We start from the raw sequence: 17498 nt of genomic DNA on the forward strand, positions 1-17498 counted from the left end.
TTTCTCCTCCTCCTCCTCCTCCTCTCCCTCCTCCTCCCGCCGCCTTTCTCCTCCTCCCCAAACACACACGTACACACACACGCTTCCCCTCTCCCTCCCCCTCCTCAAGGCCGAAAAGGCAAGCCAAACCTGCAGCCGATGAAGGCTTTTGGGATTGTAGCGTGTGCACCTTCAGGAACAGCGCCGAAGCCTTCAAATGCAGCATCTGCGATGTCAGGAAAGGCACCTCCACAAGGTACGTCCGCACCTTCCGACGCGGCTTTTGCTCCGCGCTGGGCTGCGCCGACTTGTTGATTTTTTTCGCTGTTGCCTGCACATCGGCCGGTTGCACCCCTCCTTCCTCTCGGTGCAGCCCCTTCTGTCCCTGTTCACGAGCTTGTGGATTTTAAAAATTCTCTTTCAAGCGTTTAATTGGAGCTGGAAGACATGTTTCGTTGATGTGGCAGCAACCTGGAATCTTTTTGTTGTTCTGTGCTTTTTTGTTCCCGGAGATCCACAGCCAGCCACTCTGTGGTTTGAGGCAGATGGTTTTCTGTGGTTTGGGTGCGGGTTTACCCGTGTTTTTTACAGGAGTAGAAATGATTGAGGATTAGGGAGAGAGAAAGGAAACGACTGAAACTAAAGATGCCATGAGAACAACAACTCCCTCCCTGAGATGTTGATCTCTCCGTGACTGTTGTCATCAGAAAGGAATCGGCTTTGTGCTCAGTGTGGGAATGGTGCGGATTTCTGAAAGCTTTAGCTGTCAGGTCTCTGTGATTGCCTTGCGCTGAGTAACTGTGGAGGTCTGTGAGATGGTGAAACTAACGTACTGTGCTTAATTTAATCTCAAAAAAAAAGCCCCAAAACTTGCTCTCTCCCAGTTAAGAGGTTCAGAAAGTTTGTCCTGGAGGTATCAGGTGGCGCTAAAACAGGCGTGCGGTGCTCTGATTTTTCTGTCTTTTTGTGGTTTGTTTCTAACCATGTTGATTCCTGATTTTGTTCATATTGTACCTTCCAAATTTGAGTTCCCATTGCTGTGCTCTGCCAAGGAAATAGTCCGTAAGATTTCCATTGTGAAAGGCGTGGTGTTCTTTGAGTGCAGCTGTGTATTGAGGTGCTCTCATCAGCAGGCTGTTTGCATGACTTGGCTGTCTTGGCTTGATTGACAGAGGAGGTGAAAGCTTGTTGGGTTGTTATTGTTCGCACTGTTCTTTAGACAAAGTGAAGTGCCTACATTTTTAATGGGCAGCGTGTTTTCGGGCTATTGAAACTCTGAGTTACAGTAACAGAGTGCTGTAGTGCTTCACGGTGTGTTTTATGGTGCACGACAGGCTACAAGTATCTCTGTACTTTTTACAAATTGTACAGAGGTGTTGAACTTAAACCAGTTGTGAGTAGCATAGTTGGAGCATGAATAAGGTCGAGCTTCTGGGACAGTAGTGTTCTGTGTTCTGTGCTGCTTCTTGACTCGTCCAGCCTCCCTTTGGGTGCCAACTAAACCTTCCGGCACGCTTGATTCCTGTGGGTCTTGGCTCAGGTAAAACGTGTTGATCCTGCAGTCGCCTGGTCTGTAGCTGTGCTACTACAGAGCGTAGCGGAGCAGCTCCCGCGGCCTCACGTCAAGCATGTGCCTGGGTGCTGGTGGGAGGAGAGCCTTAATGAGATGTAGGAGCCCATATGGGATGGATCTCGTATCAGACACTATTATTTTCATTGGCCACCATGCTGCTGTTCATTTGGAGAGCAGCAGCTTGCTCTCACGTGCCCTTACTTTTGTTCTTTTTTTTTTTTTTTTTTAAATGATAATTTTCAAACTGTTTGTTGAGGTAGTAGGATGTTTTGTCTTTTAAAGAGCTATTAAGAGGGATAGCAGTCGATGATTTCAGGTTAAGAGCTGTAGCCTTACTTGCAGATGTGATCCTCGGGTCTAGAACATTGTAATTCTGTTTAGCTTTTAATGGACCCTTATGAATGGCTTCTAATTTTAATTCATTTAATTCATCAGCTTTCTATTCATTTTTTGCTGCTTTTAAAATTGCTTTTGTTTGTAGAATTTGAGAAAGTATTTAAAATATTCAATGGCCCATCATGTCTTCTTGCATATTTGTATAATTTATGAATAAATACAACAGAAAGCAGAAGTGATTAAGTGTTGTGAGGGAGCATTGTGTGTTGGGAAATCCTGGGAGGTCAGAGCTATTTGTGGTGTTACTTTGAATGTTATAGTATGTGACGTGCAAGTCACTGCTGGGGAAATTCTTCAGAATTTTTTAAATAAATGACTGATGTAAAGATACTTAACGAGTTATGATTGATAATCTATTACTTGAAGTATAAGGTGTCTGATGAGCTTGACTTTTAAGTTGCAATTTGACAAGTTGATGACACTTCCACAGTTAAAACTGCCTTGCTTCATTGTGACTTACTTCAGTAACACTTACGGAAATTTATCAAACTCACTTTAAAGAAAAACCTCAACCAAGTAGTGAAAGGCATGGTGAGGCAACTGGTTTTCATCAAATTATTGTGTGCAATTACAGTATGCCCAGGGTTTTTTTAAGATCTGGTATGACCTACTTCCCCCCTCCCTCCACTCTGAAGCCAGTTATTTGTTGTGGAATTTACTTTGGCTGATAAATTTTCTCTGATTTAAGAACTAGTGAGGCCCTTAGCTAATTCTCACCGTGTGTATTTTTTTTCAGACTTGATATGATCTGTTGGCGTGTGGGAGGGGTGGCTGGCAGCAGTTAGAAGTTTTATTTTCTCAGATCCAACTATCCCCTTTCCCTAGGATCTCGTAAAAAGAGCTTCAAACACAGTTTCAGAGTTGACCTGCCAAGTCAAAATCATTGTAGAGGCTAAACAGTTAAATTGCGCCTGAGTATTTTTTCAGGGAGCTGTTTATAAATATTTCAGGTGCACTTTTAAATAAAAATTAGGTCAAATCCATCTCTGAAGAATTGGGAGTTGTCATGCACAGATTACATTAAACCTGTGGCACTTACTTGAATGCTGGATTTGTTACAGTATGTCACTGACTCCCTTTCCTCAACCTGATTCTTGCTATTTTATGGTTAAACTTTTATTACTTTCTATTTAAGCAAGTATGTTGAGTTTTTCTACTGTTTTCCTTTTGTGAGGATCATGCCAAAGATACAGGCTGTGTTCAACTCAGCTGAACCCAACACTCAGCTGGATGAGCCCATGATTTAAGCGGCTGGCTTGGGAGTGAGTGGTGGGAAGGTGTTTGCTGGGGTGTACAATGCTTTTTTCCTTTCCAGGAGATTTTTGGAGTGGTGTTACAGCACAGGGAACTGGTGCTGGTCACCCCTTGTGTCCTGCGGTTCTTCTGGTGGTTTGCTTTGGTGTAGCAACACCAGCTCCTGCACACAGGAGAAGGCTTGAGTTAAAACTTGTACTGGGAAGTTTGCTCCACATGTTCCTTTCCAATATCCATTCCTACTTCTAACACGGAAGGAAAGTTTACTTTGGATTTCTTGAGACTGTGAGGGCAGGATTTGGCCTCGTATTTCCCATTATGGGGAGCTGTGAATTCCTATTTGAGGGCAGGTGATGGGTCCCTGTTTTTGTTTGGTTTTCCTAACGGTATTCTTGCTCCTCTTCTCCTTTGGTTCTTTGATGGTTTATATATGTTATGTTCCTGTACACCTCTTGTAACTTGCTCTCTCCTCCCAGACATGGCTGTGAAGTGTTTCTCCATGGGATTGTTTTCAGGCATCATTGTGAAGAAGAATATTTGCTCCCTCCTGATTTCAGAGATACTGTTTTCTGAAACTTTCCTGTTGGATAAATAGGCAAGCCCTGCGATGTGGTGGAGCTTCTCTGATGTTAATTTTGCTCTAACTTTAGGATAAGTGCTTTCCTTGTCTGAACTCCACATCCTTTTATCATGAATGTGCCTTGAGTACAGAGAAATACACTTAAAGTCGGTGGAACATGTGAAAGCAACAACTGGATGTCTGACATGCAAATTAATAAAACAATGGGAGTTTAAAGTACAAAATTAATAAGTTGTAGATGTGTGTGTCCTTTGCAAGGTGTACACTTAATAAGCATTTCTGTTTTATTTGTTGCTAATGCCTGTATGCCTGAAGTGCCTGGTTTGGAGTTTGCACCAAGTGATGTGGATATACACTTCATTGTGGAGTGCTGAAGGAGTAATGTCAGTACTGCTTCACCCTTTTGCCATCCTTATTTCTGAGGGGAGACCAAGCTGAAACTGTTAATCATAATTCTAAAATGAATATTCTCTTGTGTGGAACAGGTGTCACAGATACTGGCCTTTGTTCCCCTTCAGTTCTCCAGAAAATTCCTTTGCACGTTTGCAGGATCTAAGCTAATGCCTTGAGGGATGCAAACTACTGTCCATGTCACCGTGGAAAAGTATTCTCTTGTTCTGCATCCAAGCTGGGCTGACCAGAATAGGCACCAGATAGTCCTGCTATTCCTGGAATGAGGAATCAGGCTTATGATCCTGACCTTCCTACAACTAATACGTGCCCTGCTTATTTGCCATGTGTTTGCAGAAATGTTCTTCTGAAAGCTCTTACTTTGGTGCGGGGCTGTGCTGTAGGCTGGAAGCAAAGTGGTTTACTTAGATTCTTTCAAGTTAGACAACTTTCACCTGCATTAGGTTGGTTTTCTTTAACATTAGAACTGGGCTTTAAGTGGCTTAATTTCTATAAAAATGCAGTATGTAACTCATCTGGAAAAAGCTGTTGTGGAAGGGATGTTGGTGCCTTTATTCTGGAATACTTGTTTTACTATTTGGCTGTTTAGATCTCTGGTTAAATCATCCCTGATTTTCCCATCGATCGCTGCAGTTAAATGGCTGTTGGATCAGGTGGAGGGAAGCATGGTCAGTACCATCCTGGAGCTCTGCCAGTGTTCCACCAGGCCATCCACATCCTGAGGATGTGTCCCCTCAGGGACTGCTGTACTGGTGATGGAGAGTGCAGTGTAACTCTGCCTAGGTAGTTCTGAGTGCTGGAATGCACAATACCTATTAGCAAAATGTTTGCCCACATGCCAGGAGTTCTTGAGGTCTCTGTTGTCTCATACCTTGTTTACCCACACTGCCTACAAGTGGCTGTTACTTTGGAGTACTTTTGCTAAGTCTGGCAAAGCCACCAGGGCAGAGGAGCCAAGGACAGGAGCAAACAGCGTTTGACAAGAGAATGCTGATGGTTCGCAGCAAACCCTCAGTTCTGGGGCTGTGGTTTGACCACACACTAAGTTTGTGACTTGTATTGCAGGACCCCAGCTGTCTCAGCCATGTGCCTTGGAGTATTGATCCATTATGAAATGACTACTGGTACAGATTCATGCTACACTTATTTTTTAAACTGGCAGGGAGTTAGTCTGTGAGGCTTCATCTGAGCAGATGAAGCTGTTCAGCTTCAGATGAGCTATTACCTGGTGCAAGCATAACCCTGGTGTAAGATCTGTGTCTTGTACTTCAGCTGTTTGAAAGAAGTGAGAGTCGTGTCCTGATTTGCTCTTTGCAGTGTTTGGCTCTGGCATTAATGATCTCATTACCATCACCCCAGGATTTCTCTTAGATCTCAGCACCTCTGGGAAATCATTCTCAGCAGGGAAGATCTTCAGTATTGACGTGCAGCACCAAGGCAATACCCCTTTGCTACGGTTGTCAGATTTGGGTACCTGAGATGCTGTTGGTGCAGTAGGAGTGTGGTGGTTCCTGTGATCGCTTTGCTTCTACCACTTGTTTTCCCCAACTGTCCTATTAAGGAGTAATTGCTGTACCTGTTGTTCTCCTGGTTTTATTAGGATAAAAAGATCTTTTTGCTAAAATAAGTAGTAAAATCTTCAGCGTGGATAAGGGGTGCTTATAATATTTATGTGGACTACCCGTTTGGGTTAAATAATTGTGGGTGGTAGGATTTAATGTCAGTCTCTGATTTCTCTTGGAGACTCTCAAAAGATCTAGTGGATAAACTGCAACACTGAGCATGTTAATGTATCACTGATAATATGCAGTGTAGATATTATTCATTTTTCCCTTCTTCCATCAACTGCTTTCTTGGGAGACAGGAATCTAAATCAAAGTATATATGTGCATGTAGGAGGAGAGGGCATGCAAGTCTTTTACTGCTGCCAACAGGCGTCCTGTCCACTGGGATACTGACCCCTTGCTCCTGACAGGTCCTTGTGGGGAACTGGTAGGCAGAGGAATGCAAGAGCAACTTTCTCTCCATGCCTTTCTTAATTGCCCTGATTGTTTCATGTTCCCATCAACTGGGTGTGGAGGGGCTGCTGCCTTTGCAGGACTGGTGGGTGTATTTGCACCCGGACGTGGGTTCCTCTGGTCAGTGGAATTGGATGAACTAGAAATAAGAAAGTGTACAGTGTTGCCTGGAGTAATAGTTGAGAGGAGGGAAGTGGTGGATGCAGGCGTGGTTCTCTGTGGCCACCCTTGGCTCCTGTGGGATCCTGACTGGCTGTCCTGTGCTGTGTTGGTGTTCCCCAGCAGTGTGCAGTGCTCTGGGGCTCTGTTTTAGCTGAACTGTTGGGCCCTTAAAAAAAAGCACATGAGACCCAAGACAAATGAGGGATGAAAGGTGTCAGGAAATCTGCTATGGGCTAGATGGATTGTTTTGGCTGGCTACATCTGGCTTTTGTGCTGTAGCTTGGACACCCCTGCCATAACTCCAGGCTAGTTCACTGCTGATCATGAATCAGGTGTCACTTGTGCTCCAGCAGCTGCAAGACTTGCTGTGCATTATTGGTAGGCTTTCTGTTCCCTGCTGTGGTGCCGCTCCTTTTCTTACTGCTCCATTGGGCTTGAACAAACAGACAGGCCCTTCCAGGGTCCCTTGGTGAGAAACACAGAAGTTGAGGGCAGTTCTGGGGAGCCCTGCTGGCATGCAGGGATATAGCAGCAGGGTGGGACATACGGCTCGGGGAGCACTCCTGCGTTAGGGGATGCATGTGCTCTGCTTGTCCTTTATTTGATGTGCATCTATCCTTGTCTGGGGAATTCTTCTTATGAGGAAACCCACTGACCTATTTAGTGGGATTTTGAGTGGTTCTGTAGGTTAGTGGGTTCCAGTCCCACAATGTAGGTCACTCGCAAGGTGAGCTGGAGTTTCATAACATGTAGCTCTACCCTGAAATAAGATTCATGCAAAGTCTCTCTCTGTGGCTGTGTCTTGCAGCTGTACTTTACATCTCTTTGCACTGGGCTCCTCCTTCACAAGGTAAAACGAGAAATTGGGGCACTTCCAGTGGGAAGGGGTCTTACAGGAGGGTTTATGAGTATTTATTTACTTAAGGCCTGCAGGTTTCAGAGAGGTAAGGGAAAATTTTCCTTTTTGCCATTTCATGTTTATAAAAGACGTGGCAAAAAGAGCAGGTTGTGAGTACTGAGTAACCCATCCAGGCTACCCTAAGCAGATGTCCAGGAGTACAGGATACAACAGAAATAATGTGGAAATGCCTCCATTACGTTTATGTAAGTTCCTTTTACAGCTGACATATGCTAAATACATTGATTGTCTCTTTGTGCAGACAGATTTCCTTTACATCAACCAGAGCTCCTTTTACACTTTTTTGGTACATCTGGAGATACGACCAGATCCTTAACATCGCTCTTCCCATAAACCAGCTATTAATTAGGAGCATGTTCTTTGTAGCAGAGTGCTAATTGGTACATCAACAAATTCACTGCCTGTTAAACATGGGAAAGATTGTAATTCTGAATGGCTCAAATATAAATGAGAGAGGAAAAGCATCACTTCTCCTTGCTGGTGTGGTGGGATTAGTTTGATTGTTCAGTAGCTCAGTGTCTTCTGAGTTATGTGAATCTCAAGTCCTGCCTAGCAAAAACCAAAATGAACTGGCTAAAACTGGCTGTTGTTTTGATAATATTTTATTATTGAAGTACTGTCTTTCTGAAAGTTCAGAGTACAGCCACAGCCAATCTTTTGTTAAGTAATACTGGAAATGCATGAGAAAAATGGGTTTTTAGGGTTCTAAAGCATGGATTGTGAAGCTGGGAGACCTGATTTTGAACTGTATGTGGTCTTATTCGAGTCACTGGCCTGGGATTGTGGACTACATTCCTATGCTACAGAGATCAAAGTACTAAAAATTTGTAATTATGTTCTTTGCTGCAGAAGCAAAAGTCTTGTAATTGTAAAATAGATGTTGACCTTCTGACTGATAAACATTTTGAAGCATCTGTTTTATGGCAATTTGTTGGGAGCTGAAATGTTCCATATTTAATATTCATGGTGTGTGCTTCTTGTCAGTTGCTGTATGGAGGTGCAAACTTCCAGAAACAGTGTTTACAGCTTATATGGGAATATGGACATGTTGGTGTGGACAGTGGGATCAAGTGCACCCTCAGCAAGTTTGCTGATGACAGGAAGCTGTGCTGTGGTCACATGCTGAAGGGAAGGAATGTCATCCAGAGGGACCTGGGCAGCCTAGAGAGGGGGGACCATGCAACTATCATGGCTGGATGGAGAATGGACTGGGAGCAGCCCTGGGCAGAAGAACTTGGGGGTGTTGGTTGAGGAAAAGCTCAGCGTGACCCAGGAATGTACACTGACAGCCCAGAAAGTAAAACATGTCCTGTGCTCCTTCCCCAGAGCGTGGGCAACAGGGAGAGGGAGGGGATTGTGCCCCTCTGCTGTGCTCTGGTGAGACCCCACCTCCAGTGCTGCCTCCAGCTCTGGGAACCTCAAGAGAGGAAGGATGTAATGCTGCTGGAGTGAGCCCAGAGGAGGCCCCAGAGATGATCAGAGAGATGGAGCCCCTATCCTATAGAGACAGGCTGAGAGAGTTGGGATTGTTTAGCCTGGAGAAGAGAAGGTTCCAGGGAGACCTTAGAGCCCCTTCCAGTGCCTAAAGGGGCTCCAGGAGAGGTGGAGAGGAACTTGGGACAAGGGCCTGGAAAGGGGGAATGGCTTCAAGCTGAACAGAGGGCAGGGTTAGATTGGATATTAGGAAGAAATTCTTCCCTGTGCTGGTGGTGAGGTCCTGGCACAGGTTGCCCAGAGAAGCTGTGGCTGCCCCATCCCTGGAAGTGTCCAAGGCCGGGTTGGACCAACGTGATCTAGTGGAAGGTGTCCCTGCCCATGGCAGAGGGTTGAACAAATTAGTCTTTAGGATCCCTTCCAACCCAAACCATTCTGTGAGTCTCTGTTCAGGAGTTCCAGAAACTTTAGTTTGAGGACTTTACCAGATTGGTTGTCTTTAAATAAAATGGAAGCAAAACAAGTCAATTTTGGATTTTGTTTAGGGCTAAACAAGGAGTAAATGTTTAGACATGTTTTCTCAAGCAGATTGTTGATAGGGATTTCAAGAGTTATGAATTGTTTGTAACATGCAGAGGTGCTAAGTGAGACAAAATATCTTGCTTGAGATAAAACTGTCCTCTTCAGATTTATATTTTTGAGTAGACAGACGTCAGACTGATCATAATCTAAAGTATTTTTACCTGAACTAAATTATTTTTGTGCATGTGGAACTGTGTCTGGGTAATTCATGAGCAACTTTACATGGTGGAATCGGGGAGGTGGACAGAGGATGCAGAACTACTGGAATTTGGTGGTTTCAGTGATCTAAAGTTGATCAGAACACTGCCCCATGAGTCTTGAGCACAGGTTACCCCCTGCACCCTGGTCCCAAATGTGCAGCCTTTTTTATATTATAGGGGTATTTCTTAATGGAATAGGATTGCTCCCTTTTTTTCTTTTTTTTGTTATCTATGTACTAAATAAACACATGGGGAAGGATTTGTATTTTCTTCCCACTTCTGCAGATGTCAGCGGGGCTTGCGTGATGTTAATGTGATTTCAGCCTGTGTAAGAGATGCTGGAATTCATGCTTTAGAAAATCAGTTTGCTAAATATCCTCAGGTTGCCATTTTTTAATCTATATGATTGTATTCACTGCCTGTGTTTTAATTTGATCAAGAAATTTATGTCTATGGTACATGTTTCATTCCTTTGTTTAATAAAAAAACCAAAATCTAGTTTAGCAGAAGGGTATAAATTTTCCCTGCCCTGGTTGGACAAAGCATGCTGATCTGCTCAGGTTGTTGGAAATGTGTGTTTCTGCTGAGACATTTGGCTCTCATTATATATCTTGGAGCTCTTATTCTGAAAGTGCTTTCACTGTTTTTTTCGGAAGTGGCACTGAGCACTTTCTCTTCCTGAGATGAGATTTCAATAAGAGAGGCAATACATTGATGGATGATGGCCCTGTGATGGAGTCAATCAGCCAGTGCAGTCATTTGTCTCCTGGGGATACAGGGTAGAGCACATCATTAGCAGCAGAAGGGGAGGCTTTCCTCTGTAATGCTAATAGGGTGAGGAAGCTGGTTGGTGCCTGTTTGCTGCCATTGCTCAGTTATCACAGATGCCTTACAGAGAAATAAAACCGTTTTCATTTGTTGTCCATGGGTGTGGATCAATTTAACAAAAATGTTTAATGAGCTCTAGGAAATGTTTCTGATTTAGCATAGCATTAGCAATCCGTAAAAATGGGGAAGTATTTCCGGGGAATTGTGTGTGTCTCACTGGTTTTACACACAAGTAGCTTGACTTGTGTAGGAAAGACTGGCAGCTGCCCGATACCAGTGTGGGATTTGAAGGGCTGTGGGTCTTATTTGGAGGAGAAGTGTTGAAAGTGAAGCCTGTGGGTTGCAGAAGTTACTGTAATAGTGTCTGACAGCGCTGGTTTGTCAGAGCAAAAGGCAAAGCACGTGGCAGTGAGGGTGGTGGGTGGCTTGGCCAAGGCACAGCTTGGTGCTGTGCTGGTCTGTGGCAGCAGGACTAAGGTTGGTGTGCTGGGCATCATCCAGCTTTGCCCAGGGAGGATGAGTTAACCTGCAACAGCTGTTCCTCAATGGCTACTTTGCTCCTTTCCGGGCTCTTTCCTTCTGTGGAGGTGGTGTAGCAGTGATCCCATCAGGAGCAAGTGTGGGCTTTCCTTGGAGTGGGCAGGAGCACTACTGTTTCAGGATACAGGGTTGCAAACCTTATGTAAGCACTATCTCAGTGTCCAAAGATGGTCAGTGGCACATATGGAAACCCTGAGTGCTGGGAGGAAAGTGTTCTGGGTGGCCAGTGGGTGTTTCTGTGTACACTCTAGTACAGGGAGTGGGGCACTGCTTGTTGTGGAGACTTTCTTTTCCCCTCTTTTAACTCACTGTGACTCTGGACAACTCGGTAGTAGCTCACCTGCACAGGTTTACCTGGCTGTAAAGTAAATGCAGTATGAAGTCCACATGTAGCTTATAGGAGGCAAAGTTCATTTTTGGGAAGCACATTAGGTTCTGAAATGTCTTCTCAGAAACTGCACATGAAGTCAGACTTAACAAACAGTGCTTATCTTCCTTTCTCTGAACTTCGTAGATAATCATTTAAAAGCAGGGGCAGCAAGAAAGCAAGTGATGTTGCAACTCCTGGAATGGTGTGGTGGGTAGTTTTTGTACACATTTTTCTCTCATGTACAGTGATGCCTTTGCTCCTGAAGCTTGGGAGGAATGGCTGAGCTCCGTGGTGTTTGCATACTAAAGGCATGGGGTTGTCAGAGCTGTGCCACTTTACATGCGGGTTAGCAGAGCAAGGAACATGCTTCATCATGGGTGTGGGAATGCAATGCTCTGGCAGCAATTAAAAGCCATTAATTAGAAGTACTTATTGCCGGATGTGAGTCAAGTTAGTTGTGAGTTGCTTAACTTCTGAGGTCAAGAAGATCTAATGCATCCTGAGACATGCTTTGTTGGTGTCCATGGGACTGCCAGGCTGTCCACAGGGACAGGCTGGAATAGCAGAGCTCAAACTGTGGAATTTTGAGCTTCATTAAATGACTTATTGACAGTGTCAGTTTGGCAGCACCTCTGCAAGCTGGGACCACACATTTGCATTCAGAATTTTAGGCCTTTGAAGGGTTTGTTAAAGCTCCTGGGTTGCATCAGCTGGGAAGGTACAAGTACACGCTGGGAATTTACAGTGCTGTGCTGAGAGTCACTGTGACTGAATCAGCATTCAGAGAAGTGATAGTGAAACTTTATGGTAAAGAAAAGCTGTCCTATCTCTATGAAGAGGATGACATTTTTTTCCAATTACAAATTAGTAAATTGATAGAAAAATCGTTGACAAACAGGGAGGTTGAACATTATGTCCTTGTGTCACAGACCTACTCTGTGAATGCATGGGAGATCACCTATGTTCAGCCTGTGCAGTTACAGAGATGTAAAATATGAGGACAGTCTCACTGCTTGTGCCTGGAAGAAGCATTCCTTCTGCCAGCAGCCAGCATGTCCAGCAAATAATGCAAAAAAAGACCTGTAATGATGTATCTGTTACTGTTCTGTGCCAGTTCTCAGGGTTTTCCCTAAAGTGCAGGGAGGAGAGTGAAGGATACTATCTAGCAGTAGTTTATCTCTTTGTTTTTTCTCCTCTTTACTTATTTTTTTATGTGTAAAGCCAGCCTGACTTTCCCACTGGGACTCTGAATTCAAAACTCTGAAGTTGTAGAACTGTGTACTACACTGCCACAAGCATGAGTAGTTTATTATTCTTTTTTCTATGAGGGCATATAAGTGTAAGGAGCAGCTTTACTTAGTCACAGGTGTGAAGTGTGTCAGAATATGGACCCTGTGCTAAGAAATTAGTTTAATAACAGTTGGTCACTGTATTTCCAAGTGTGTTGGCACTTGAAAACGTGTCTTGATTCAGCAGGTAGTTGATGCCTGGGGAGAATGTGACCTTTTGCTCTTTGCATTGATTTTTTCGAGTCATGTCCAGAGGCTGCAGAAGTGAATGCAGCACTTTGCTGTCAGCTGCAAGGGTTGGATCAGGCCTCTGGGACCAATGCATTGAGAAGAAAGGGAATAAGTTGACATGAAACTTAACACGGTTGTCTTTTGTGATCTTGCTTTGTTCCAAGACTGTTGTTTTTCAGGTAGATGTTTTTAATAGATAAAAAAGAATTGAGAAATGATTTGTATTATATAAAGGCCTTAAATGAGACTCAGGGGAATAGGTTGGTCTGTGTCCATGTGAGGAGAGGAGTCCTCAGATCTCATTGCTCTCAGTCGTCCTGGAGGCTCTAAAGTTTGAACAGTGGCTGAGACTGATACAACTCTGGATCTGGGGGTTTTTTTGTTTGGTTTGCTTTTGGTTTTTTTTTTTAAGAAAGCATCACAGATGGTGACCAAACATTTTCTTGTTTTTAAGCAGAATGAAATGAAATACACAGAAAGACCCAACAGATTGACCAAATTTTGCAGGGCTGTAGTTCTCAATGAGTCCCATCCATGTGCTCACTTGGATCAAAAATATGGTATTCCTTCTCCCTGGAGAGGCAATGTCTTTGCATGTGTAGCCAGCAGATTATTGGTAGGTAAGAGAGGTTGATTATCGTGCCTCACTGCTTTTCCTCCCTGTGCCTGTTCAGAGTAATATCCTTAGCAGCTTTTAAAGTAAAGTTTCTCCTGAAAGAATTGCTGGCTCGAGGCAGAAAAAGTTTTCTTACCAGTTTTGAACTACTGGGACTATTGTTTTTTGAAATGCTGCTCATCACTTCACAAAACTGCTACAAGTACATCTTGAATCATGCATAGCCTGAAGAATATCCTGGGGGTAGGGAGACATAAATAATTGTTTAATTGGGCTGCTCTTTTGTGTAGCTTGTATCATATTGAGTGTAGGGAAAGCACTGTTTTACTGTAACAATTCTCTGAGCCCTAAGATGAGCATTCATCCCAGTAAAATTTAATGTATTGTTAAGCAAGACATGCAAATGTGTTTTGACTTGAGTTTAAGTTTGTTAATAAAAATGTTGCCAATCTCTCAGCTTTCAAACATTTGGTAATTATACTAACTGAGGTCTTGAAGAGTTTTACAAGGAAAACAACATTCTATTGGAAGGAAAAAAACTTTGTAATTAACACAAATAGTTAATAACTTTTTATATTTCATTAGATTAATGAAAAAACATGTCTTCAGTGTTTTTTAGCAGAGATGGCAAAAATCTGAGTAACATACCAACATTTTTTTAATTAAGAATACGTTGATAATTTTAAAATTTCATTTTTGACATCCAGCTCTTAGGCTTAAAATTAATGTCAAACTTAGGCTTTTTTATACTCCAGGAAAATACGCTCTTTGCTCAAAACACGCAGCAAAAGCAAGCTCATGAAAATCAATTAGAATAATAGAGTACAGCCATTGCAAAATATCATTACAATAGTTAAGTAATTACCCCACTGCATGACTTAGCAAGAGGGATAAATAATGCATGTAGAATTGTGTTGGAGCTTGCAAGGAAGATTCCTGCTGCCAGAGTGGCTGGGAAGGGCAGAGGCAGAGCACGTGTCCAAGGAGGGTGTCTGCTGGGTCCGGGAGCTGATGGATGAAACCTTTCAGTGCCTGAGATAAAATGCAAACCAGACCCAATTTGCTGCATTTCTTAGAATTTTGAGGTGGCCTTTGTGCATTAACCCAAGGACTGGAGTCCCGTGGGCAGCGTGTCCCAGCTCCCGAGGGAGCTCTGGGTCTGGTCAGCAGGAATGTTGGCTCTTTTTTCAGCAGGCAGATGAGGGAGTTGATTTTTCTTCCTTTCAGCTAGAACTGAATACTCTGAATCTGTCAGTTGCTGTCAAGAGGATTGTACTTTGGATTAGTGAGCTCCTGGAAGCAGTTTGAATCATTGCAGTTAAAAGGACGCCGAACAGCGGTGTAATTAATAGTTATATAATGTACCCAACAAGCTTAGGGAGCCAGAATGTAACTTGGAAAGAAATACAGCCCCGTGAATCCCTGCACTGCCTGAGGACCACTACACGTTTCAAGGGTGATGCTTCTCGTCCCACCACCCTTATGGTCAGGGCAGGTTTGTTGCTGATGTGTTGGTTCCATCATGAGATGTATGGGATCACCTTTCTGCACCTTTCCCCTTCCCTTCTTTTTCTCTGTCCTTCTCATCAGGATCTGATCAGACCAAGATCCCTCCTCACCTTAGGCTTGTTGGAACTATTCTTTGCTTCTGTGTTTGCAGAAGTCTTTAACTGCTGTGTAATTATGGATGCCACATGAAATAACTCTTCAGCTCCTGAGAGTAATACACATTTTTGTTGTTGGGTTTTTGAATAGAAATTTCAGGGCAATTATGCAACACATTTCTGTTATACAGTCCTAGTAAAACTGTCAGTCTTTAACCACTTGTGTTTTTAGGGGAGCTGAAATGGCTATTTGAGGCTTGCAGAGTAGCTTGTTTTGTGACAGGCTCAAACGTGTCAGGAAAAGCTGTGTATTTTAGCAAGGCATCAGATGAGTCTATGCACCTCAGACCTCCTGTCTTATAGGTATGGAGCTGGAGGTGTAATGCTTTCAAGTTTTTAATATTAGCGTCTCTAAATATTTTAAGTACACAGAGATGGTAATGAGAATTCTGAGGTGTTGCTCTAATTCTGGGTGAGTTTGATAAAAAAGTGAATGTAATTTTATTCCTTTAGCTCACTGAATGCTTTAATTGTCTTAAACCTTTACAGTCCAACATTTACAAATATTTTTTTTCTCTTAGTTGATGTGTAGATGTGGTGTTTAGGGAGATGGTTTGGTGGTGGGCCTGGCTGTGCTGGGTTAATGCTTAGACTAAGATTTTAAAGGTCTTTTTCAACCTATATGATTCTATGAAAAAGTGAGAATTTTGCTGGTATAGAATAATATTTCTGTTTCTAAAAAGGTACCTTATCAAACATCGATTGGTGATTAATTAGAAAGTAATTCTCACGTCTAAAAATTTGTTATAAAATGTGATACTACTGCTAAGCAAATGTAAGGCTGCCTGCCCTCCAGTTTTGTATCTATTTTGCTTCTCTGAGTCAGTTTGTTCAATATTCACTGCCACTGACCTTGGATAATTAAGAAAAAACTCTGCTGTTCTGAGGAGATAAATGCAGCTCCTGTTTGGAACGAGGCTGATTAGCCCCATTGTGAAAGTGTAATCTAATGTCAGTAGTTTCTGGTGGGATGGATGCTGGCTTTGCAAGGCTCAATGTCCCTCTTTTCTGTTCCCTGATATCCACCTGAAGTTGGTGAAAATCTCTCTGGGCCTCCAAGATCTGAAGCTTGCAGTGGACCTCTTCAGTTTTCAATGCCAGTTAATTTAAGGCTTCTTTTGCTCTCAGAGTCACTTTGTTGCTTTCAGCCTATTCCCAGTGCAGATACAAGGCTGTGGTTGTGCTCTGGGTGGAGGTTTGAGATTCCTGGCTGCTGCAGTGGCTGGAGCAGGGATTGGTGCAGGTGGATGTTCCTGTTGCACAGCAGGGTTGCTGACACGGTTGGATGTCACACACCAGGGTTGCCAGCCCTGTGCACTGGAGGCTGAAATACCAGTGGAGAGAAAAGGCCAAATCACAAAAACAAGAAAAAAATTCAGGAGAAGCAAAATTTTTTTCAGGGCAGTGAAATTATTTGTCAAAATTTGGCTGTTGGACAAGTCCCTCGCTCTTTTATTTTTCTCTGTGCTGCCTCTTGGGCTTCATTTTTTACTTCTCTGTTTGCTCTCCAGGAGATGTTTGTGACTTAAACTGCGGGCTTGTTTAAAAAACAAACAGCCCTCACACTGTAAACATCTTCATGATGATCACACAGTTGCACAGTGGTTTAGTGAGCTTTTTTCTTTTCCACGTGAGATACTTTGCTACTATATTTACTCTGGCAAAGTACTCCAGGCTGAAGATGGTTAATAAAGTTGCACTTTGGTGATTTTTTTGGTTTTGTTTTTCTTTAGCTGGTGGCAGCCTCTTTACCTTCTTTGGAGAATGTACTCTGGTGGTAAATTGTGTATCTGCGAGATTGTCCTTTGTTAATACACGTTGGATCATTGTTCCTGGTGAGATATTTGGGTACTGATGGGATGGCAATGCTTATCAGGAAGATTTTGAATGGCTTGTGGACTCTGGTTTTGAAGCCAAAATTTGCAGGCTTGAAAATCTTCAAGACGTTGTAATCTTTCCCCCCCTCGCCAAAGGTATTATTTATTTGGGAAATTGCATAATACTTGTTATGCAAGCAGTCTCTTTTCAGCCACTGTGTAAAGTGTGCTATAGAAAAGAGTGTTATTTTTTTTCAAATTCAGGTAGCAAATGGCACAAAAATCTCACAGCTGAGATGTTTTAATGAGGAGGGGTTTTGATGAAGGTTGTGTTGTGTTTGCAGCAGACGTAAGGCAGCGCTGCACATAGCAAATGTTCACACCTGTTCCCACAAAGAGATTCAATTTCCACCATGCATCCAATTCTGAGAAATGATGATTGAGTGGACAGACTGTGGATAAAATCAACATAGGTCCGTTAATTGAAATACATTTTTCATGGAATGTTGCTAGTAAACAAGTTCTTAAGTGAAATCTATCCATACCTTACTTTACAGCACCTCATTTGAGGATTTGCTGCTTACCCCAAGTTCTAGGTCATTTTTCACATGTCTGTGTGTGTCCTGAAGTAACTC

At 43.0% G+C, this 17498-nt stretch overlaps 1 protein-coding gene across 1 annotated transcript in view; it reads left to right on the forward strand.

The window, feature by feature from the left end:
• Positions 1-44: 44 nt before the first annotated feature.
• Positions 45-17498, forward strand: part of RYBP (RING1 and YY1 binding protein) — a gene marked incomplete at its 5' end in the record, with an annotated part of 42349 nt that continues 24895 nt past the window's right edge. The window contains one exon of the mRNA XM_008925676.3: positions 45-235. Coding sequence (XP_008923924.3) covers positions 45-235 — 191 coding nt within the window. The remainder of the gene's footprint in view (positions 236-17498) is intronic.

Source organism: Manacus vitellinus, unplaced genomic scaffold (genome assembly GCF_001715985.3).
Source record: "Manacus vitellinus isolate BGI_N305 unplaced genomic scaffold, ASM171598v3 scaffold_14_pilon, whole genome shotgun sequence".
Classification (NCBI taxonomy): domain Eukaryota; kingdom Metazoa; phylum Chordata; class Aves; order Passeriformes; family Pipridae; genus Manacus; species Manacus vitellinus.